The 25,379-nt window shown below is 40.6% G+C and overlaps 1 protein-coding gene across 13 annotated transcripts in view; it reads right to left on the bottom strand.

The window, feature by feature from the left end:
• LTBP1 (latent transforming growth factor beta binding protein 1) overlaps nt 1-25,379 on the bottom strand; it is a 434,653-nt gene that overhangs the window by 136,869 nt on the left and 272,405 nt on the right. For 6 of the 13 annotated variants that reach the window (XM_070476671.1, XM_070476680.1, XM_070476685.1 and 3 more), the window contains 5 exons: nt 12,801-12,968; nt 9,887-10,114; nt 7,734-7,756; nt 3,654-3,753; nt 2,733-2,831 (listed from right to left, as the gene is read on the bottom strand). In XM_070476671.1, coding sequence (XP_070332772.1) covers nt 2,733-2,831; nt 3,654-3,753; nt 7,734-7,756; nt 9,887-10,114; nt 12,801-12,968 — 618 coding nt within the window. The remainder of the gene's footprint in view (nt 1-2,732; nt 2,832-3,653; nt 3,754-7,733; nt 7,757-9,886; nt 10,115-12,800; nt 12,969-25,379) is intronic. The other 7 variants (XM_070476676.1, XM_070476702.1, XM_070476711.1 and 4 more) reach the window with 3 other exon arrangements.

Raw genomic sequence — 25,379 nt, 5'->3', positions numbered from 1 at the left:
ATTTCAATGTCACTTGTTTCCTGGAAGGAAATATTTGTGCTTCAAACATGTGATAGCAGATGTTAGCCCTGTATCTCTGCCAAACTCAAATTAAGCTGTCTTCTAACAACTTCATATAGCACAACTAGTTTCATTTTTTTTCAATCAGTTCCACAGTTCAGTTGAAGCTGAGTAACTGCAATTTGTTATTCCTCACAGGGCTGCATTTAAATGATCAAACTGTTTATCTAGCCAAACCTTTACAAAGCTAAATGGCAAGAAGTCTGTCTGGTAAGTCAGCCATTGTTAAAAAAGGACAAAATGACAGTGTGTCTTCACACTGGAAAACGGAAATAGAGTACTTGAAAGAACGAGCACATTGACAGACTACAGTTTTCTTTTTTAATGCAGATATAAATAGTGAGAAGACTTGCTGACCAAGAAGGTGCATTATATGTTTGCATGCCTTGCATAGTAGCCATGCATATGTGCTCAGTCGTGTCTGACTCTTTGCGACCCCGTGGACTGCAGTCTGCCAGGCTCCTCTGTCCATGGGATTCTCCAGGCAAGAATACTGGAGTGGGCTGCCATGCCCTCCACCGGGGAATCTTCCCCAAGCCAGGGATCGAACCCAGGTCTCCCTCATTGCAGGTGGATTCTTTATCATCTGAGCCACCAGGGAAGCCCAGTCTTTCACAGATGGGTTTAATGAGATAAGTAGACACAGCTGTGACTTCAGAACAGAGAAAAACAATTTTGGCCACAGCCATTAAAAACAAACAAACAAAAATCACTAACATTTCACTCTACTCTATCATTAGAGATACAGGGTTTGGCCAGAAAATTCATATGAGTCAACCCACTACTTAGAATAGCTAACATTTCTCTATCACTCTGTTCACTACTAACAGCAAAACCAAAGAGCAGTTGCTCTGCATCCACGTGGGAAGGCCATGACTCTGGGTGCAGCTGCGCCTTGAGGGTATTGCTGAAGCAGCTGAGACATGCCGCTGGGCCCCTGAAGTGACTGCACTACTTGGTCAACTGCACTTCACCTCAGGACAGGGGGGTGGCTTAAAAATACTCTCCTGTCTGCTGTATCAATTCAAGCGTCCAAGAGAAAGTGCATCCACAATTCTGAGAAAATAGGTCAAAGCTTTGGTTTTTTAAAACGTATAAAAACTGTATGTACTTAACAGCGTACAACTTGGCTTTTTAATATCTATACATTGTGAAATGATCACCACAATCCAACTAATTAATACATCTAATCAAGCATGTTTCTGTTTGAAATGATGCAATGTCAGCTAGCCAGAACAGCTCAGTTAGGAGAGCATTAGACTGAAATGATGCAATGTCATTTGTCTTAGGAGTCAAAACTCTGAGAGAGGTTGCACATTCCTCTATTAGCTTCTCCTGTATACACTGCCAACCTCATCCTGCAATGGTATCATGAATTTATGCTATTATGATGCACCTTAGTGATACTTTGTCTGATTACAAAAATATTTTCCCACATCAGAATATGTGGAATACGCAAAAAAATTCCACAATGAAACAACATCCAAACCCCTCAGACCCCACTCCCAAAATAACCACTGCTGATCTGGTGTTTTTTCTTCTAGCATTTTCTCAATGTATGTCTTTTTTTATATCATTGGTTTAATACTTTATATTGTTCATTTTTACTTACTTTGTCTTGTATTTAGCAGTATCTTGTGACTATTTTCTGGTATATTTTTAAAAATTATTCAAAAATACTGTAGTAATTGGTGGTAGCACAATGTTTCAATGTAGATATAATGATCTATTTCCCTACAATTAAATATTTAGGTTTTTCTATTTTTTCTCTATTATACACAGTGCTGTGGTAAGTGCCCATTTATACAAACCATTACAACAGTGTTGGGGGGACATTATTTCCTTATACTAGTTATCTTAATGTGGGATTTCTGAGTTAAAAGTTCTTGATACATATTGCCAGTTTGTGCTTTCCAGAAAAGCTGAACTACTTTACATTCCTTTCCACAATGTGTGAGAGCCTTGACTTCACTCTAGTAAATAAGAAATATTACACTGATAAGAATAAAGAATTCTCACTTTAATTTGCATTTCTTTGACTACTAGTAAAGTCGAAATTTCCTATTACATACATGTTTTTGGTATGTTACCTATGAATTATCTGATGATAGCAATTTCATTTTTCTATTAGTATTTTTATTGCTGATTTATAAGACCTCACTATACATTAAGGATATTAACTTTAAAGCTGTTGGTTATAAATTATAATAAATCTTTATAATTTCTCACTAATGGCTGAAATAACATGTTTATTAAACAGAATTTTGAAAATATATAAAAATATATTGAAGAGCAGAAAGTTTATCCATGATCCTATTAACTGAGGATGGTTAAACACTTCGATGAACTTTCTTTTTCTGTGTTTATAAACATTTAAAAAATAAAATTGGAATCACTATGTTCTGTATTTCTTAATATCATCCTACAAGCATCTCCTCATGACATTACTTTTAAAACATTAGCAGCTGTGTGATATTCCACTGCATATGTGCCGTAACTTATTTAAACATATTCTTCCTTCAAAAAATATTTAGATTATTTCCAAATATTTGCTCTTATGACTAACTCTGCCATGAGCGATCTTATACATGTGATACAATTTTGACTTCACATTTAAAATGTTCACATCCCTGTATCCTGCACAGACTCTGCAATATCAATACTGCACCTACCTGTTACTTGAGTAGGTGCAATGACTTGGCTGGCGCTTGATGTTGAAGCTTCAGGAGCTACTTCCACAGGCATAGGAGGTGATGTTTTTTCAATCACTACTATATGGGAAGGGAGAGAATAAAATGAAAATTAAAGCCTGTTATATGCATTGAGATCCCATTTCAAAATGTAAGCAAAATTTAGTCTAACAACATACCACAGTTAATTCTTGGATATTAAGAACAGCTATAGGTGCCTAAAGGTCTTGATGTTAACCTATAGCCCTGCTTTCCACATTTAGCGACAATATCTGAGAGCAATTTGGAAGTCAATAAAAATGACCCTTCATCAAATGATGAACCCTCAATAATGTTCTAATAAAATATATTACTCCTGACCACAGGAAATAGTGAAAGACTTTTTATCACTATAACATTTATAATACAGTAGTCTCCCTTTATCCATGGAGCACATGTTCTAAGACCCCCAGTGGATGTCTGAAACTGCAGATAGTATCAAATCCTATATATACTGTGTTTTTCCTATACTAATGGGCAGGAAGCACATAGAACATGGATACTGGACCAAAGGATGATTCATGTCCTGGGAAGGATGGAACAGGACGGCGCGACATTTCATCATGCTACTCAGAACAATGCACAATTTAAAACGTATGAATTGTTTACTTCTGGAATTTTCCATTTAATATTTTTGGGCTGTAGCTGACCGCAGAAAGTAAAACCACGGATAAAGAAGGATTGACTGTACCATACTTACAGTAACATTATATGAGGATATTAATATACATAAGTGTACTTCACATTTCACTTCACTTAGGAATTCTCATGACTAAAACTTTAAAACCAGAGACACACAACAGTCTTCATCTTACTCTTTTATTCAGAGTATTCTCACAAATGGTGCAAATCAACACAGACTACCTGGAAACTGTGGATGCAGATGAATGGTTGAAATGCCTGGAGAGAGCTGGGGTTGACCAGGCTCAAGTTTGGTTTTCTCTTGATCTAGTGAAGGTATTTCCTGGATGGTTGTATTAAAATGGGGGGAAAAAAAGAGAACTGAGAGTAGGAATTTTTAGTTTCTACATATTACTATTTTTATTTCATTAATTCTACTCTTAGAAAGGCAACAAATATCACAGGATATTACACAACTTGCACAACTGTGTAAAAGAAAATTTTTAAACGTACTATATTGATGTGCTACTACACTGAGCCCTTGAGTTTTCCTAGCAGTGCTGATCCATGCGCACATCCTCACCCATTTCCCAGGGCCCAAAAGGTCTCTTAGACATTTTAAACAAATGCCTTGGCTCAGAGGCCCATGTTTGGTCTGGAACAAGGCAAAACTAATCCCAGAGAAGAACTAAAATAAGCCGTCACCTCATTCACATGTGGCTTCTGCCCAAATAAAATGACCAGCCCCATCCTGCAGATTAAAAATGGATACAGGTGTGTCGTAAGAAAGAACACATGAGACACTAAAGTATGATAAGTTGGCCAGTTGCTTCTCCACCTCTCAGAATGCTGGTAGTCGAACAGCAATAGAAAACTAGGGACTTGGAGGAGACCAGGGGATTTCCCCACACATGCTTTTGCCCACTCTTATCTCCTGAACCACAGACTCGCACCCAGGACTCAGTTTCCAGTTTCAGCTCCTTTCAGGACTCCTGCAGACTGAAGCATCAGGCTAGGTAAAGGTCTGTGACCTTGCCTACATCAGTGTGGGGCCAGAGCACTCACGTCACCACTCCCGTAAAAGTATTCATCAGGTTATCCTACACACTCCCTCCCTCACTTTAATCACTGTCATCTTCCAGAAAACTCACTCCCCTGGCCTCTCCCTTTTATTCAGTTCAGATGCTAAGTTGTGTCCGATTCTTTGTGACCCCATGGACTGCAGCATGCCAGGCCTCCCTGTCTATCACCAACTCCCAGAGTTTACACAAACTCATGTCCATTGAGTCAGTGAGGTCATCCAACCATCTCATCCTCTGTCGTCCCCTTCTCCTCCTGCCCTCAATCTTTCCCAGCATCAGGGTCTTCTCAGATGAGTCAGCTCTTCGCATCAGGTGGCCAAAGGAATGGAGTTTCAGCTTCAACATCAGTCCTTCCAATGAACATTCAGGACTGATCTCCTTTAGGATGGACTGGTAAGATCTCCTTGCAGTCCAAGGGACTCACAAGAGTCTTCTCCAACACCACAGTTCATAAGCATCAATTCTTCAGTGCTCAGCTTGCTTTATAGTCCAACTCTCACATCTATACTTGACTACTGGAAAAACCATAGCCTTGACTAGACGGACCTTTGTTGGCAAAGTAATGTCTCTGTTTTTTAATATGCTGTCTAGGTTAGTCGTAACTTTCCTTCCAAGGAGTAAACGTCTTTTAATGTCACCATCTGCAGTGATTTTGGAGCCCAAAAAATCAAAGTCTGTCACTGTTTCCCCATTTATTTGCCATGAAGTGATGGGACCAGATGCCATGATCTTTGTTTTCTGAATGTTGAGCTTTAAGCCAACTTTTTCACTCTCCTCTTTCACCTTCACCTACAGACTCTAATTCTACTTCACTTTCTGCCATAAGGGTAGTGTCATCTGCATATCTGAGGTTATTGATATTTCTCCCGGCAACCTTGATTCCAGCTTGTGCTTCTTCCAGCCCAGCTTTTCTCATTACGTACTCTGCATATAAATTAAATAAGGAAGGTGGCAACATACAGCCTTGACATACTCCTTTTCCTATTTGGAACCAGTCTGTTGATACATGTCCAGCTCTAACTTTTACTGGGTTGGCCAGAAAGTTCGTTCAAATTTTCCCGTAAGATGTTAAAGAAAAACCTTCTCTCCTAGCTTTCTTTACTTATCACCTTTTCTGCTCTTAATAAAATAGATATCCTGCCTGAGTACCTCAAAGACCCAATTTTGAAGGCATGAGTGCTTACAGGGTAACTCCATTTAGATATTCTACAAATCCCTCAAACGCATCCCTTCCCGAAAACATCCGGGCTCTGATTCCAACTTCTTCACCTCTGTGAATGCCACAGTCATTGATCTGTCCAGGTTTAAAGTCACTTTTCATTCCTCATTCTAAGCCCTGCCTATTTCCACTATTCCTTATATTGGTTGATCTTCTTCCACATCCACAGCCCCCTACTACCTTCAGCTACACTCACCCTTATTCCCAGTTCACTGTAGTCGTCTAATCAGCCTCTCAAGCTTCCTCTTCCCCCATCTCAGTTAATCCCATTGTGTTGCATCTTCTAGAAACACAGAGCACTTACTACTTTTCCCCTTACATTTCCCCCTCTTCTTAAGAATATAGACTAGCTTTCCTATTACCCATTGAAAGGTGACCCCAATCAGGCTCAACTATACCCCACCCCCTGCAGCCCAAGGTCAATGCTACCAAGGAGTGGACCAAACCAGGTGTCAATCAACTCCTGCAGCTTACAGACAGGATTCCAGACCTGTGCCCTCCTGCCCGACTTCCCTGGAGCATGGGGCAGTGGACTGCCTACTTCCTGATCCATGCCACTTCTCCACTTGACAAGTGGGTCCAGCTGAGGAGGACAGTATTTCCCCACTGATTACAGCTGCAGTTTGGTATTCCAAGCCTTCCGAAGCACCTCCCAAGTTCTCTGAGTCTTTCCTGCTCCCCTAAATGACCCCGTGCTGACCCCACCCTCCACTGCACCTTTGTGCACATAATTTCTCATCAGTGGATCACCCTGCTTTCTCTTCACTGATCTTTAAGAGCATGAGATCTCCACAGAAAGTCAAGACTACAAAGTCCACAGCTGGATTTTCCCCACTGCCTCCTCTCTGAACGTACACAAGAAAATTTTCAGGCCCTCTTTCAGAGTCTTTATGAAAGTTGCACAAGCTCAATCATAAACAGAGGAGAAGAAAATCAGATAAGAAGAGGTTGTCAGGGAGCTGGCTGGACCACTCATATACTAAAGGATTCCTCCCATTTCCAAACCAGAACTAAATTCAAAATCAACAAAATTGCAAACTACTGTACGTCACTGATCTTTAGAGATGCTCTCCAAGAGCAGCAAATTATCCATGTAAAATATGCAAATCTCTTGTGCTTCTTTTGGGGGTCAGTATTAAAAACATTTTTCCTTACTGGATGCTATCACTCTAAAATCATTTTTTTTCTGGATTCTGTCAGCACTTTTAACTTTTGTGTTATTCTATCTCCATACTTATAAACTAAAGATTTTTAAAACTATTTATAATATTTTACATAGGTCTATGTCCCCATCTAAATCCTAAAACTACATTCTTGTGAGAGAATGAACACTACACAAATGTATAAACATACAATAATTACCTAATTTTCATGTTACCAATAAATCTTCAGACAAGGAACAATATTATATAAACAGAACAGAGCTTCAGTAAATGCTAGTATTTTCTACTAATAAATCTCACAGTTCGGTATCCCATTTCATGGTCCCCAAAAATGAAAGATTAAAATTTCTCTAAAATTTTAAGGAAGCAATATCCCAGTACTTGATTATAAATTTCAAGGGTAAGTTCTGCTTATACTCCAATTTAAGTAAAACATGCATATCAAATTTTAGTTGAAATAAGAAGTACACCACTCTATATATGAACTGAGAATACACAATTACATAAACATGTCAGAATCTTTCTTTCCATAGATGTTCCAGGCCATAAACTAACTCTCTGAATTTCACTAAAGTCCCTGTTTCCCATCAGGCCCATCATTTTCATCTCCCCAGATTTAAGTTCCATGAGAACAAGGAGATTTGTCTGATTTGGTCTGTACTATTTCCCTAATATTCAGCATAGTGCCAGTCATATAAATGTTTATTGAATGAATGACTGTTATTCAATATATTTCCTTAAGTGAAATAATGTATAATAGACATGTTACTATATTTAAGTCTTAAAACATCACACATAATCTAGAAGAAAATCATTATGAAGGTAACAAAAGACAGCTTGCAAACAATGAATAAATTACCTTCTCAGGAGGTACAGTTGCCACTAAAACCAAAAAAGAGAGAAGGACATTAGTACAACTCAAAACAGTCTAGTACATAATAGTTCAATTTTTAAAAAGCAACAAAAGTTCAGTCTCCAAAAGGATTAAGAATCAAACTAAATCAAGTGCAGAATGATAGTCAACTACCATTTTGGAGCATTTTACACATGACTGACAGGGGAAAACTGTATGTCATTCCTCAGTTGCAGGAAATCAGGTAGTAGATGGGATGTAGTTCTTTCCAACTCACTATTAAAGTTATAGGAGGCAACACTTCCTGACACAGTGTCTCATGCCTATTCACAATTTTGTAGCACTTTCCAGACTTAGAAAAGGAACATTTTCATTACAGTTATCCTTAACATAATAAACAATGTTTGAAATGCTTTCTGATATCAATGTTAGAAAAAAAAATAAATGCCCCTGTTTCAATAAGAGACCTAAGAAAGGGTGCTGCATTCTTGGTGCACACTGATCTTTAATGAAACAATGTGAGCATTTTCAGAAGGATATTCTAACAAGATTACAAAAAGAAAAAAAAAATCAAATCACAAGCCAGCAAGATTCAACAAGCAATTAGCATCACTATGTTGAACAATCACAGATTACACAATCACCAACATTATTACAGGGTGGTGGTGGTAGTGATTATTCCTTTCCATTTTGAAACACTTCAAAAACCAGTTGTAGAATTAGTCCTCAAATCTTAGATCAATAATCACAGGGATTCTGCTCATGGGTCAACATCTCCATAAACATTAGTATAAGATATGGTAGATGCATTACTCCTAAACATAATCAGGGCACCAGATTGCTACCACTGCTGCCACATTCTTGTGGTTAGAAAAAGTCAATAAACCTTCTATCCTCTCTAACTCACCACCAAGAAACTCTTGAGGCAGAATCTGGACCACAGCCCATTTTCTCCTGCTTATGAAGAGGAGGAGGAATTGCAACCACCTGGGTAACGATACAGGAACAAACTGGCCAACACCGTCAACCTTAGGTGAGGTCCTACCTCGTCGGCCTAACCAAAGAGAAGTGCAGTATGTGAAAGAGCGGACTTAACTAGGCTAGAACACATGGAGGTCCAGAGCCCTGAAAAGAGGCCTCTCTGCCTTGCCATGCTCCCCATGCCTCATCTAACTTGAGCACCTTCTCTCCTCACAAAACCCATAAATGCACACCCTGAATTCCCATCCAGAATCCAAGTGTGAAAGAAAAACAGCAGCTTTCTTAAAGCCAATACCTATCCCACACAAAGTTAAGATTTTTGTTCATACTATTTGGGGTGAGCACTTCTGTGGTGAAAAAGATATTCAAAGTATTGGACATGCTGGCTTCTATGAAGAGACAAAGATAGATAATCCTTCTTTCTGAAACAGAACCAATTGTCTCTAGTCTCCTTCTGGAGTAGAAGGCCTTAACCACCTCCTGGGGAAAATGTGTTCCTTGGTTCTATCACATGCTCTTCGTATGATATTTGCAAGTCAGTTGCTCTGTCTCCAGTTCTCAAAATGCAAACCAAAGGACTTCGCTTAGGTGAACTCTTTCCAAAATCCCTTTCATGGACCCTATCTTCCTTCATTTTGCTGCCCATTATCCCTGACTGCCTGTGAAACTATTTCATGGAAGCCCAGTTGATGCTTCAAGCCCGTGGATTCCACTTTTTAAAGTAAACACATATTTGTTAAACAGCTCTCTAGATACAGAAGTGAATTCTGGCTATTCCCTGAAAAATCTAAACCACTATCCAGGAGTAAACACCAAGAAAAAGTAGCTCCCAAACATAAGACAATTTCATTCGATTATCATGGAAGACTGTCACAACTGTTCTGGAGCAGTGGTTCTCAGTCAGGGGTAATTCTTCCCCCAGGGGACAGTCAGTGGTATTTGCACATCTTTTTGGTTGTAACAACCAGGAGGGGGAGGGTGCTACCGCACTAGAGGTCAGAGGTCAGGGACGTTGCTAAACATCCTATAATGCACAGAGCAGCCCCTTGTATCAGAGTCATCCACCCCAAATTGTCAATAGTGCTGAGGCTGAAAGCCCCTATTAGAGAACTTATATACAGGGAAACCAAAGACACACAAGACAGATGGCTAGCTCCATGATCCATTTCCACTCTCACCTTCTGGCTCCACCGCTCCTGGCCCCTGTTCCCGGGAGAAGGTCAGGGCCTCCACTGGTTCTTCCTTGGCTGGGAGAGGTGGAGGATGAGTACTTTTAGCAACAGGTTGAGTGTTCTTTGGCTTGACAAATACAGGTCCTTTACCTACATGGTGATGGATTGGCCTGCGTCTATGAACGCCAGAAACCGTATAACCCATTCCACCAGGACAGATTTCCTTAAAAGCAGCTAGATTTGGGATGGGAAAATATTCCTTTTAAAAATCTAAAAGTGCAAACTTATACAGAGGAAAACAGCATGATGAATATTGCTTAATAAATCATCATTAATTTATAGTTACATTTAAAAACTTAAAGAACAGATGCAAAATGCTCTAATTTCTCTCAAACTTGCATATTTACAGGAAAAAACTCAATTCTTTTAGTAAACATTTCTCCATCTGTTAATTCTTTATCTTACACAATCAGAATCTTATATATAGAGAGAGCACATATTTTATATATTAAATTATATATATCAGCAACAAATTAAGAGATAGTATACATATATTTTATATTTAATATTCTCTATCACACTATGTATTACACACAGAAAATATATGTAATACATGAGATTTTTAAGTACAGAACATACAATATAGATTATATATATCTTGGAGGAGGGTATAACATCAGTAAAAATCAGATTTTTCACTCTTGCTTTGGTCTAATTTCATTAACTATTAATCAGGAACTTGGTAACATCTAAATTAAATGGTAAAAGAAAAAGCAATCACTATTGAAGGAAATGAGGTGTTGAAATCATTCTAATTTGATTCCCATTGAAGAAAGCAAAGATGAAGAAGCCAGGGTGGGGAGTATCAGCTGATATGCAGAGATTGGTTAAGAAGAATTGAAAAGGGCAAGTGGTTTCGAAGAAATATTCTCAGGATGGTGAAAATGAAGCCAGTCAAAGACGCATGCTAAAGAGGTGACAGACATCAAGGGAAAAGGACACACCAAGTTAGAATGTAGTTATTTTCAAGCAGAGGGGTGACAAGTGAGCAAAAGCCAGACCACAACCAACTGGTCGAATTATCCTGAGGACAAGGAGATATTCTGTATCCTGTAACTGCTATTCCTGCCAGGAAAGTGGTTTTGTACACTTAAAAAATATCAGCCGGGTACATGTGATTTCCTAACCTTCATTGCATAATCACCAGGAATAAGTCAAGGGGAAAGACAAGGGAGGCAAGACCATGTGTGGCCTGAGGAGGAAAAAGCCACCTAATCTCTTTGGTGTTGGTACTGGAGGCAAGTTACCAAACGCAGACAGCAAGGGGCTTATAGTCAACTCCTTTATTTCCACCTTTAAAACTGAAAGTAAAATAAGTCACTTTTCACTTCCACTGAACAAGAGATCTCCTATTGAATGTTCTGGACCTAAAATTAGTTCTCAGTAAAAATAAAACTCTAAAATACTCCTTAAAGCATGCTAAAATACTGTTTTTCTAAGGATCACACATTAAATGGTAGAACTTCATTTTTATGTCCAACTATGAAATACAACTTTCATGTGAAAGAACAGAAGTTTCTAGAAAAAGTTTTTCTATCGAATACTTGAGGTATATGAAAAAACTAAACATTACTTTCATGAAAGTCATCTTATAATCAAAAATTGGTTAGGTGTCCAAATTTTATTTTTAATATTATTTTCAAATTTAGTGACTACTTTATGGGAAAATCTTCTTGTGTTACATTCACTTTCTTGATTTATGCTTAATATAAGGGCTACAAAAGCTATCAAAATGGAACTTAAAGAAAACTGGGTCTATGAATTATCAAGATCATTAATTTCATTGATTATTCTTTTTTAATACTGAGCAGATCAGACTCCTCAGGAGGCTGCTAGGGCCTTCCAGAGATGTCTCAAGTCATGCAGTATAACAAAATATCATCAACATTATACTATCTCTGCCTCACCAGTTCTTTCTGCTCCTAGGCAACAACCAAAGTGGCTTGTGACCATTACATTTATATTAAACCTCGTCTGCAACAGCGCAAGTTATAGGCTTAAGACATTAAATGTCTCTGTGAGAGTGAACACCCTTCCCTAGATGGGAACCACCTTATCAAACAAGAAATCAGGTAGACATCTTATGCCCACCCCATGTCAGTGAAACAGGTACACCACTCTTTTTTTTTTTTTCTTAAATAATATCACGCCTAGTATTTGCGGGTATGTTTCTTTCTCTTCCATTTAACTCTACTTGACCCTGCTTGAGAAGTTGGTGATGCCTTGGGATACATAAAGCACTTAGATAAATTTATGCTTTCAGAGCATTAGGCAATCATGTACTCAACAGAAGCATAAAGAATCATCACTTCTTATATTCAGTTCCCATCCAGAAGTTCATAGGAGGATCTGCCCTTGAATTACGAATTTTCATAGCATAAATTCAATTGTGAATATAATTTTCTCCATTTCCACCTGGAGGAATCAAGCACGATGTTCTTAATAGAACCTGACAGGCACCCATTCAATACATGAGTTAAGAGAGTTAACCTACATCAGATCTAGTGACCATGCAGGCAGTGAACAGTCAATCATCAGAAAAGTGCAAGCCCAACACAGCCTTCTGGTGTCTCCGCACTTTTAAACAGCAGAAACTAGGGAGAGAAACTAGGGATAAAAAGCAACGGCTTTTCTTAACATCCAAAAGGAAGTCTAATGTTACACACAAATGGGAAAAGCTCTTTGCATGTAATTTTTTCCACTGATTCAACCTTGTACATTCATGGTTTGTTCAAAAGGATAAAAACACATTGTATTACTAATAACTGATTTAAAGTCAGAAACCACAAAGAACCCATGCTGTCCAAATCATCCTGTGTGGCCGGGAATGAACACGAGCACGTGGCGGGGCACGTCTTACCTGTGCCTGGAAGGGGACATTTCTCACAGTGTGGGCCCCAGGCCTTGCCCACGCTACAACAGCACAGCTGCCTGGTGAGGTGGACAGACAGCGGGTGCATGCACTGCCTTCCGGGGCTGACAAGTCGGTAACAGGGCCCTTTCTCTTCCGAGATCACAGGGGTGTCCGCTGAAGCAGAGAGATAAGGCCTGATGTCACCCAAGAAATGACAAAAACCAGTCTGACATTTCACATAAATACTAAAAGGAGCCTTAAAGTCTGGATTAGAAGCCATACTTCAGGATAAATCTATCTAGACATAGGGCATTACCCTTCGTGATTGAGGGTCAGCTGACCTACTCAGTCTTAGGAGTCAGGACATCAAACGTCCCTGTTGTTGTCTGGTCCCTTCTTCCATTTGAGCTAGAGTTAAAAATCAGTTATATAATCCTTTAATTAGACATTAAAATTTCAAAGTATCATTTATGTGTGCATGAATGAAAATAAATCATTGCAATCAAAATAAACCTGCCTAAACAAACCTAGTTATCAAAATCATGATCTCATTTGCTGGCTTGTAATTAGCCATAATAGAGGTTATTGTGGGCCTCTCTTGTGGCTCAGCTGTTAAAGAATCCACCTGTAGTGCGGGAGACCTGGGTTCAATCCCTGGGTTGGGAAGATCCCCTGGAGAAGGGAACAGCTACCTGTTCTAGTATTCTGGCCTGGGGAATTCCAAGGACTGTATAGTCCATGGGGTTGCAAAGAGTCAGACACGACTGAGCGACTTTTACACACACACACACACACACACACACACACACACACACACAGAGGTTATTTTAGGATAGCATCTATTGAATAGCCAAGTACCATGGAAAACCAGGAATTGACATAATTGATACAACTCCACCATTACTCTTCTCACGTGGAGGACAGTGAGAGCCTGCAGGGCCTCATCCAGTCTCACTCGAGGCCAGCGGCCAAAACTAGGAGGCCGAGGGCAGCTTCTGACTGCACTGCCACAAGGGCCCCTGTCCAGCCAGAAAGCACACCAGAGCAGGAACAAACGACATCCCCATACCTCAGAAAACATCTTAAAAAGCACATCAGTCCACATCCATCCAATTTCTAGGTCCTAATTTGGATTCTTCTATAAATTTAGTAGATGAGACTTCATTAAACTAACAGCTACTAGGCAAATGAAGCAGATATGAGAATGGGAAAGACGCATCCCTGTCTTCACAAAGACCACTTTCTAAAGTAAACGTGCATGGAGAATGTTTTCACAGGGCCAATTCCAGGCCATGTCAACACTGCTGAATACACCAAGCTTGATGGTCACCTCTCAGTTCTTGCTTCAACATCAAGACAAGCTCTTCTCTATTGCTTTATTGTCCAAATGAGGTTTTTCCAATTTGCCTTTCCCTTACCCAATTCCTCTAGCACTTGGAGCTTCCAAATCAACTTCCCTTTCCTCTCAAAGCTATATATTCATTCTCACAAAAGGACTGACATCTCTGCTACAGGAAACAACCTGACTCAATGAAGGTTCTACAGTACAGTGAAGACAGCAAGGGTTTTTAGAGCCAGGCAGACCTGGGTTCACATAGTAGGTCTAACACTTGCCAGCAGCATAACCCAGGAAAGTGACTTTGACTGGCTGCAATGGTTTGTGTGTGCCAACTTGACTGGGCCATGGTAACCCAGATATCTGGTCAAAGACAGGTCTCAATGTTGATGTGAAAGTATTCTGCACATAAGATTAACATTTAAGTCAATATATTTTGAGTCAAGCAGATGACTCTAGAATGTGGGTTGTCCTTATCCAAGTAGTTGAGGTCCTTAGGAGAAAAGGCTGATCTCCTCAGAGTTAGAAGACGTTTTGCCAGCAGACGACCTTCAAATTCTGGCTGCAACATTAACCCTTCTCTGGGACTTCCCTTCCCTGCCTGCCTACACTGAAGATTTGGGGCTTGCCAACTTACTCCTTGGAAGGAAAGTTATGACCAACCTAGACAGCATATTAAAAAACAGAGAGATTACTTTGTCAACAAAGGTCCGTCTAGTCAAGGCTATGGTTTTTCCAGTAGTCGTGTATGGATGTGAGAGTTGGACTATAAAGAAAGCTGAGCACAGAAGAATTGATGCTTTTGAACTGTGGTGTTGGAGAAGACTCTTGAGAGTCCCTTGGACTGCAAGGAGAGCCAACCAGTCCATCCTAAAGGAGATCAGTCCTGAATATTTACTGGAAGGACTGATGTTGAAGCTGAAACTCCATTCCTTTGGCCACCTGATGCGAAGAGCTGACTCATTTGAGAAGACCCTGATGCTGGGAAAGATTGAGGGCAGGAGGAGAAGGGGACGACAGAGGATGAGATGGTTGGATGGCATCGCCGACTCAATGGGCATAAGTGTGAGTAAACTCTGGGAGTTGGTGATGGACAGGGAGGCCTGGCGTGCTGCGGTTCATGAGGTCGCAAAGAGTCAGACACGACTGAGCGACTGAACTGAATGAACTTCCACAATCATGTGAGCCAATTCCTTCAAAATCCCTTCCTATCCACCCACCCTGCTGGCTCCATACCTCTGGAGAGAAAGTTAACACAGCAGCTGAGCTTCAGCAATTCCCTGACTTATAAGTGACAAGCTCAATGTATAGACTGGATATATCATATGCTAAACATTTGGTTCAGCGCAGACACAAAACACAGGTCAGCCTCCCTTATTAATAAAACCAGGTATCTGTATCCTCTCAAGGGCACATCCTGATCACTATTTAGTGGCAGAATTTCAACAAACTGAAAATATTCAGAAAAAAAAAGATATGAGTGAACTGGAAGAGGGGAGCAGTGGACTGAGGGGAGCAGAGGGAGGCCTTCCTAAGGCTTCAAAACTTAGTCCCTCTAGCAAAGCCAAGCTTGCCCAAAACTACTCAAAATGTGGTACAAGGGAGAAGCTTGAGTCTTTTCTCTCCCTTTTCCTACTCACTTTCTGGAGTCTGTGCCAGTCAGCTGTGAAAAATCAAAGGTCACAGAAGTAAAACGAAATGTAGGAGAAGAGTTATTACCCCCAAAAGGATAGTAAATTTCTGAAACGATTGACCATCACTTATACAGCATATATATGTGTATGTGTGTGTCTGTCTGTTTCTGTAAGTAGGTTGTATAATCTTAAGAACATATACGTAGTTCTAGTATAGTCAGCTCACCAAGGATTTTGCTCCAAAATTTCTCCACCGAAGTGTTTGGAATTCACAACACATATTTCCATAGAAACAGTGTCAGATCAATTCACAAGAGCCTATTTTACACACGTGCTGTGTGCTTAGTCACCCAGTCATGTCTGACTTTTTGCAACCACATGGACTATACAGCCTGCCAGGCCCCTCTGTCCATAGGATTCTCCAGGCAAGAACACCGGAGTGGGTTGCCTTTCCCTTTTCCAGGGAATCTTCCCCACCCAGGGACTGGACCCCGGGTCTCCTGCATTGCAGCTGGATTTTTTTCCATCATCTGAGCCACCAGAGAAGCCCATCTCACATGTGGCAGGGCTTGATGATAACACTAAGAGCATTAAGTTCCAGATCCCAAGAACCAGGACCATTTAAAGCAGAGCAGAGTTTCCCCAAACCCTGGACACTGCCAATGCGGACACTGGCCCCTCGTGCTGACTTCTTCATCTTCACTCCATTGTGTCCACTCACCTGCATATCCAGGTGGTGACATTATCTCAGGCACCAGCCCCATTACCCTCACCCTGGTCCCCTAGCCAAGGCCTGTACTCTGAAGTAGCACATTGGGCCTGCTGCCCAAACTCCCAATCAGCAATTCAGTTTTCAAGGGATTAGTATGCATACTGGTGTGTAAGTGAATGACAAGAAATTGCTGGTTCATTCAAGCGAGTCTCTAGTTGATATTCCCAAGCATGGCATACACAAGTAAGTAAACTTTTAGGCATTTTATCATAAGGAGAACAGCTAATTCCTAAGTATCTTCTCCTGAAAGGTCTCTTTTATAGGTTTTTGATCTTCCCTCATTTCCTTAACACCAAGATTTTCCCTAAGTGCTGGGGTACTGGTGTCTTTTTTTCCACGATAGCTTCCAAAGCACTTCAGGTTGGGGGGCGGTATTTCAGGGAATGAGAATCACCAGCTTACAAAGTCATCAAAACTCAACTGTTGTACTTATTTTTATAAGGATTTTTTTAAACTAATCATTTTGGTGTGTTCAAAATGTACTTTATTAAAAATTCTATTTACACTTAAAACTCAACTGTTGGTGTGCTGGAACATCAGATCATGTTGCAACCAAACATTTTGCTTCATCCCAAGTACACATAAGAATAAGCTAATAACTAATAAAAAAAATCTGCTCCTTTGAAGATGGAAGAAAACCCAGGAGGAAGCCAGTGAAAAGGCTTAGGTTACATACCTAAATTTTACTGATGTTCTAGGATTCAAATTTTTGAAAGTATTAATTTATGCCTCCCTCAGATTTCTAATAGGATGTGATATTTAAAATGGCCTCTATTGTAATACCCAAGTCATCTGTTACTCTTTTATCATTTCAAATGACTAAGTGGCAATTTCACCTATGTCATTAAACGCTTCTATAAACTCAGGAACAATACGCTACCTAGAATGATGCAACATTGGTGTTTCTATTGTCTGAGTACTATCTTTAATCATAGATTGGAAGCCTGGTTGTAAAGGATAATTCATTAATATTAGTATACTACATTTATTATTTAAAATATGATGAACGTGATCATAAGAATTTACATTATACTAAAAAAAAAAAAAAAAGAAAAAGAGTATTGCCCAAAGATTGCTAAAGGATTGGTGGAAATGGGAATGGGATAGAGTACTGAGGAGGAATTACAAAGCATGCTGATGGATTCATATATGTCAGTCAGTCAGACAGTTCAGTCGCTCAGTCATGTCCCACTCTTTGCAACCCCATGGACTGCAACACGCCAGGCCTCCCTGTCCATCACCATCCCCTGGAGTTTACTCAAACTCATGTCTATTGAGTCAGTGATGCCATCCAACCATCTCATCCTCTGTCATCCCCTTCTCCTCTGCCTTCAATCTTCCCCAGCATCAGGGTCTTTTCAAATAAGTGAGTTCTTCGCATCAGGTGGCCAAAGTATTGGAATTTCAGCTTCAACATCAGTCCTTCCAATGAACATTCAGGACTAATTTCCTTTAGGATGGACTGGTTGGATGTCTTTGCAGTCCAAGGGACTCTCAAGAGTCTTCTTCAACACCACAGTTCAAGAGCATCAATTCTTCTGCGCTCAGCTTTCTTTATAGTCCAACTTTTACATCCATACATGACTACTGGAAAAACCATAGCCTTGACCAGATGGACCTTTGTTGGCAAAGTAATGTCTCTGCTTTTTAATATGCTGTCTAGGTTGGTCATTACTTTTCATCCAAGGAGTAAGCGTCTTTTTATTTCATGGCTGTAATCACCATCTGCAGTGATTTTGGAGCCCAAAAAAATAAAGTCTGACACTGTTTCCAAATCTATTTGCCATGAAGTAATGGGACCAGGTGCCATTATCTTTGTTTTCTGAATGTTGAGCTTTAAGCCAACTTTTTCACTCTCCTCTTTCACTTTCAAGAGGCTGTTTAGTTCCTCTTCACTTTCTGCCATAAGGGTGGTGTCATCTGCATATCTGAGGTTATTGATATTTCTCCCAGCAGTCTTGATTCCAGCTTGAGCTTCATCCAGCCCAGCGTTTCTCATGATGTACTCTGCATACAAGTTAAATAAGCATGGTGATAATATACAGCCTTGACGTACTCCTTTTCCTATTTGGAAACAGTCTGTTGTTCCATGTCCAGTTCTAACTATCACTTCCTGACATGCATACAGATTTCTCAAGAGGCAGGTCAGGTGGTCTGGTATTCCCATCTCTTTCAGAATTTTCCACAGTTTATTGTGATCCACACAGTCAAAGGCTTTGGCATAGTTAATAAAGCAGAAATCGATGTTTTTCTGGAAATCCCTTGCTTTTTCGATGATCCAACAGATGTTGGTAATTTGATCTCTGGTTCCTCTGCCTTTTCTAAAACCAGCTTGAACATCTGGAAGTTCATGGTTCACCTATTGCTGAAGCCTGGTTTGGAGAATTTTGAGCATTACTTTGCTAGTGTGTGAGATGAGTGCAATTGTCCAGTAGTTTGAGCATTCTTTGGCATGGCCTTTCTTTGGGATTGGAATGAAAACTGACCTTTTCCAGTCCTGTGGTCACTGCCGAGTTTTCCAAATTCGCTGACATATTGAGTGCAGCACTTTCACAGCATCATCTTTTAGGATTTGAAATAGCTCAACAGGAATTCCATCACCTCCACTAGCTTTGTTCGTAGTGATGCTTCCTAAGGCCCACTTGACTTCACATTCCAGGATGTCTGGCTCTAGGTGAGTAATCACACCATCGTGATTATCTGAGTCATGAAAATCTTTTTTGTAAAGTTCTTCTGTGTATTCTTGCTACCTCTTTTTAATATCTTCTGCTTTTTGTTAGGTCCATATCATTTCTATCCTTTATTGAACCCATCTTTGCATGAAATGTGCCCTTGGTATCTCTAATTCTCTTGAAGACATCTCTAGTCTTTCCCATTCTGTTGTTTTCGTCTATTTCTTTGCATTGATCACTGAGGAAGGTTTTCTTTTCTCCTTGCTATTCTTTGGAACTCTGCATTCAGATGGATATATCTTTCCTTTTCTCCTTTGCTTTTGGTTTCTCTTCTCCTTTTCTTTTCCAAGCTATTTGTAAGGCCTCCTCAGACAGCCATTTTGGTTTTTTGAATTTCTTTTTCTTGGGGATGGTCTTGATCCCTGTTTCTTACAAGAGTCTCTTACACTGTCTCTTACAGTGTCATGAATCTCTGTCCATAGTTCATCAGGCACTCTATCAGATCTAGTCCCTTAAATCTATGTCCCACTTCCACTGTACAATCGTTTGGGATTTGATTTAGGTCATACCTGAATGGTCTAGTAGTTCTCCCCACTTTCTTCAATTTAAGTCTGAATTTGGCAATAAGCAGTTCTTGGTCTGAGCCACAGCCAGTTCCCAGTCTTGTTTTTGCTGACTGTATAGAGCTTCTCCATCTTTGGCTGCAAAGACTATAATCAATCTGATTTTGGTGTTGACCATCTGGTGATGTCCATGTGTAGAATCTTCTCTTGTGTTGTTGGAAGAGGGTGTTTGCTATGACCAGTGCATTCTCTTGGCAGAACTCTATTAGCCTTTGCCCTGCTTCATTCTGTACTCCAATGCCAAATTTGCCTGTTACTCCAGGTGTTTCTTGACTTCTGACTTTTGTGTTCCAGTCCCCTATAATGAAAAGGACATCTTTTTGGGGTGTTAATTCTAGAAGGTCTTGTAGGTCTTCATAGAACCATTCAACTTCAGCTTCTTCAGCATTACTAGTCAGGGGCATAGACTTGGATTACCGTTATATTGAATGGTTTGCCTTGGAAATGAACAGAGATCATTCTGTCATTTTTGAGATTGCATCCAAGCACTGCATTTTGGACTCTTTTTTTTTTTTTTTTTTTTTTACTATGACAGCTACTCTATTTCTTCCAAGTGATTCTTTCCCACAGTAGTAGATATAATGGTCATCTGAGTTAAATTCACCCATTCCAGTCCATTTTAGTTCGCTGATTCCTAAAATGTCGACGTTCACTCTTGCCATCTCCTGTTTGATCACTTCCAATTTGCCTTGATTCATGAACCTAACATTCCAGGTTCCTATACAATATTGCTCTTTATAGTATTGGACCTTGCTTCCACCACCAGTCAGATTCACAACTGGGTGTTGTTTTTGCTTTGGTTCCGTCTCTTCATTCTTTCTGGAGTTATTTCTCCACTGATCTCCAGTAGCATATTGGGCACCTACCGACCTGGGGAGTTCATCTTTCAGTGTCCTATCTTTATGCCTTTTCATACTGTTCATGGGGTTCTCAAGGCAGGAATACTGAAGTGGTTTGCCATTCCCTTCTCCAGTGGACCACATTTTGTCAGAACTCTTCTCCATGACCTGTCCGTCTTGGGTGGCCCTACATGGCATGGCTCATAGTTTCATTGAGTTAGACCAGACTGTGATCCGTGTGATTAGATTGGTTAGTTTTCTGTGATTGCGGTTTTCAGTTTGTCTGCCCTCTGATGCAGAAGGATAAGAGGCATATGAAGGCTTCCTGATGGGATAGACTGACTGAGGGGGATACTGCGCCTTGTTCTGATGGGCATGGGCATGCTCAGTAAATCTTTAATCCAATTATCTGTTGATGGGTGGAGCTGTGTTCCCTCCCTGCTATTCACGCTGGCCAAACTGTGGTGGAGGTAATGAAGATAATGGTGACCTCCCTCAAAAGATCCCATGCATGTGCTGTTAGAGTCCATGCCCCCAACCCTGCAGCGGGCCACCACCAACCCACACCTTCACCAGAGACTCCCAGACACCCACAGGCAAGTCTCCTGTGGGTTCACTGTTCCTTTCTCCTGGGTCCTGGTGCACAAGGTTCTGTTGTGCCCTCCAAGAGCCTATTTCCCAGTCCTATGTAAGTTCTGGCAGCTCTGTGGTGGGGTTAATGGTGACCTCCTCCAAGAGGAGTTATGCCATACCCACACCCAGAGCCCCTGTTCCTGCAGCAGACCACTGCCGACCCACACTTCCACAGGAGATACTCAAACAGTTCATATATGTAAGAAGCCTGAAATATGGGTTTTGCAGATTCTATTTTTTTGCAGGATATGTTGCTAAGACTAGGGTACACAGATTCAGGTACTCTGTATAGAGGGAAAACATTTCAGAAGCATAAAGCCTACTGGAAATGCCACAATCAGTCAGTCAAGAAAACAAATCTTTTGCTCTTGGCAACAGACATGGGAAAAATCTTCCAAAGTAATAAACATACAGCTCTAAACCCAAGTGTAGTATTGAATCACCATATATTCAATACTGATGGTGATTCCATTACAAACCACAGTAAGAAGGTAAGACACTATGGTTCTCACAGTTAAGCTCCCCAATTATACATGAAACAACTTATGAGTTAATTATAGGGTTGTACAACCAACTGTAACACTCTCAAAAGCATGCTGCTCTTATGGATTCAAACATTACTAAACAGACATAAATTAATCTGGTACTTGGAAGAAGTTGAAAACTACAACAGACTTGAGAAGATAGCTAGCCTCTCCTACTAGTTTGTTTTTACTCCTCCCCCACCCCAGAGACCTCCAATATCCTTACTCACTTCTTGGAGGAAATGCCACATTAGGGTTTCATGTCTTTAAAGCTTAGAGTCCCAGTGGAATGAGTGTTGGGATGCAGGTGTGGGAATCAGGTAACACTGTTAGGAGGAGTCCAACAGATGACTTTGCTAAGGAAGTAAGAGCCACTGCGTAAGAGCCTTTTCAGGAAATGGGCTATTAACAATCAGTTCTGGGAGAATCAAAATTTTAAAAATGACCCTGAGGCCACTGCGGAGTCAGACTAGCTATTATACAGTGAGACTAAATAGTGGCTCCACTACAATATATGACTTGGTCCTATCAATTTAGACCAGTTTCCTCTTCCTGATTAAAGGCTCAACTAGTGGCGTGAGAAAGAGTTTCAAATTTGCGCTCTACCACTTATATGCTGTGTTACTTTTGGAAAGATCCTCACCCTCTCTGCGCCTCAATTTCTTCATTTCCCAAATAGGAAGAACAACTATACAAGCCTCACAGAGATCCGGTAACCATGATATTTGGTAATCCATACAAAGTACTGATCACAGTGCCTGGCACTTAGTAAGTACACAGTAAAGATTACTACACTAGTGTCACAGTTTGGGTTGTTACTGCTTTTATCTGGGAGTAAACACTTGGCACAGATCTGTTAGGGCAGCCTCAAGGCCGTGATGCTGTGCGGTCACTAAGTGAGGAAAACTAGGGGTCTAAGCTGAGACAGCCACAGCAGAGGCTGGAGGGAAGGAAAAAGCATAAAACAGATTATGAAGATTTAATGACTTTCTTGAAGACCAAAGGAGATGAGAGAGTCAGGGGCGACAAAGAGGCTCCCAGCCTCACTTCTGGGGAAGAACAATCTTACCATGGACAAAACCACCAGGTCAGGAAGGAAAGCCCATTTAGCTCTCTCTGCTAGAGAGATCTTGGTGGTCATTTTACCCCATCGGTTTTACAAAAACACATCTAGAACTATGAGATTCAATTCATTAGCCCCTGCCTACATACTGCTCCTTTGATAAAATTTAAATGAAATACTGCTCAATGTTATGTAGCAGCCTGTGAATGGGAGAGGAGTTTGGATGAGAATGGATACATGTATATATGTATGGCTGAGTCCCTTTGCTGTTCACCTGAAACTATCACAACATTGTTTAATTAGCTACATGCCAATATAAAATGAAAAGTTACAGATACAATTAAAAATTCAATCTTTTTGGCACACCAGCCACCTGACTAGTATCTATCACCTCAGACAATGCAGATACAGAACATTTCCATCATCACAAAAAAGTTCTATTGGACAGCACTGATCTAGCCCAAAAGTCCAAAATCTTTCTCTGTGAAAGGCAAGATAAACATTTTAACTCTGTGGTCCATGTGGTCTCTATTGCAACTTCTCAGCTCTGCCAATGGCTATTTCACAGCCTTGGACAGTAGGTAAATGAATGGACAAGAATGTGTTCCAATAAAACTATTTACAATAACAGACATTGGGGCATATTTGGTCCATGGGCTATTATTTGCCAATTCCTGATCTAGAACCCTAAATTTAAGGCACAAAACCCAATTCTATAATCTCAAATGTCAAGGATAAGCTATATGATCTTGAAAAGTTACTTAAACTCTCCTGCCTTCAGTTTCCTATTGTGTGAAATAATTCATATCTCAAGGAAGCTGAAGAAACTAAAAAGAAATGCTGTTCATGAATATAACTGGCTTTTTGAAGAAATATGTTCGACATCTCGTGATTTCTAGAGTTAGAGTAGGAGCCCATCTTCTCTCTAACCCTCTATACTGGCCAAGGATATAATGGAACAGCAACCATATAGGCTCAGAATTCAGATGCTAAAGAGTCTGCCTGCAGTGCAGGAGACCTGGGTTCGATCTCTGGGTCAGGAAGATCCCCTGGAGAAAGAAATGGCAACCCACTCCAGTATTCTTGCCTGGAGAATTCTATGGACAGAGGAGCCTGGTGGGATACAGTCCATGGGGTTGCAAACAGTCAGACAGGACTGACTGACTGTCACTTCACTTTGAACCTGTGGACACACCCTTCCCAGCATTCATCCTAAGAGGTCTCAAGTTTCTGAAGAAAATTAATTGCAGTTTAAAAAGTCAGAAAGCTTCCTTAGTCACTCTCACAGGTTATTACACTTTTCTTGGATGTGCTCTGAGAGTCAGCCCTCCCCACAGATAGGTAGAAGCAGGTCTAGAGAATGCTACTATAGCCGAGGCCTGATCCACAGATGCAGAGGTCGGAGGCGGCCGAGGCCAGATCCCTCCTACCTTCCTTTCAGCTTGGCTAAGTCAAGCACAGGGAGCGGGCAAGGAGAGAAAGTGAAGTGGTTGCAACCTTTGGCTGAAGTCAAGGAATTCTGAGGGTGTTCACCTCAGCGTATTCGAGAACAGGGAGAGCTTCCCACTGCTCCTCGGCCACTGCCAACTGCATTTCTCTGAGTTCACAGAGTCAGCCACACCTTTTACGGCCTGGATATGCCCTAAATTCATGCTGCCTGAGCAGACACGGCCAATCACCTCCATCTGCTTCCACCATCTATCTGAGGCTGTTTTTCTATCTTGCAAGAGCATTTGTTTCTAACGATATTGCTCAGTGCCCTTGTGCGTCAGAGCACGTGTGTGGCCCCCGGTCTCCTCCTGCTATTTCCTCCATGACTATCAAAGGTACCACCACCCTGCCAGTATTTTTCTCCCCTATGTTATAAGTATCTCACTCCAGTATTCTTGCCTGGAGAATTCCATGCACAGAGGAGCCTGGTGGGCTACAGTCCATGGGATCACAAAGAGTTGGACCCGACTGAGCGACTAATACACGTACACATTGTTAAGTATCACCTTCTCCCCTCCTTCTTTCTCGACATTCTTTCTCTTCAGACTTCCCCCATCGACTTGTTCAAAGTATAGTTCACCCACACATCGGACTAGATTGAACAAAGTCACAAATCCTAAAGGACTCTACATATTTCTGTGATATTACATGTGGTAAATTCAGAGGAAAGAGAAATAAATCTGCCCACTCAACGCTGGTAAGAGCCCAAGTTTTAACTTCAAACTCTAAACTGGAACACTTAACTAGCAACAAACATCTCCTAATACTTATCATTTCAGCTGTTGTAGCTGAACCATAAAATTGAATTATTTATTTTTCAAATACGAATGGATGGCTGTTTAATAAGTTTAGTATTATCTGGGCAATGACAAGGAAAATAAATGCTAAGGAAATGTGTAAGTGTTTCAAAAATCTCATTGGCAGGTTCCTGCAATCTCATTAAAACCTGGATGTCTGCCCTTAGCTCTAGACATCAGATCTAGTCAAATAAAACACTT

Source organism: Odocoileus virginianus, chromosome 2 (assembly GCF_023699985.2).
Source record: "Odocoileus virginianus isolate 20LAN1187 ecotype Illinois chromosome 2, Ovbor_1.2, whole genome shotgun sequence".
NCBI classification, from domain to species: domain Eukaryota; kingdom Metazoa; phylum Chordata; class Mammalia; order Artiodactyla; family Cervidae; genus Odocoileus; species Odocoileus virginianus.
Note: the sequence above shows the minus strand (reverse complement) of the source record. Positions and strands in the feature narration are given on the sequence as shown.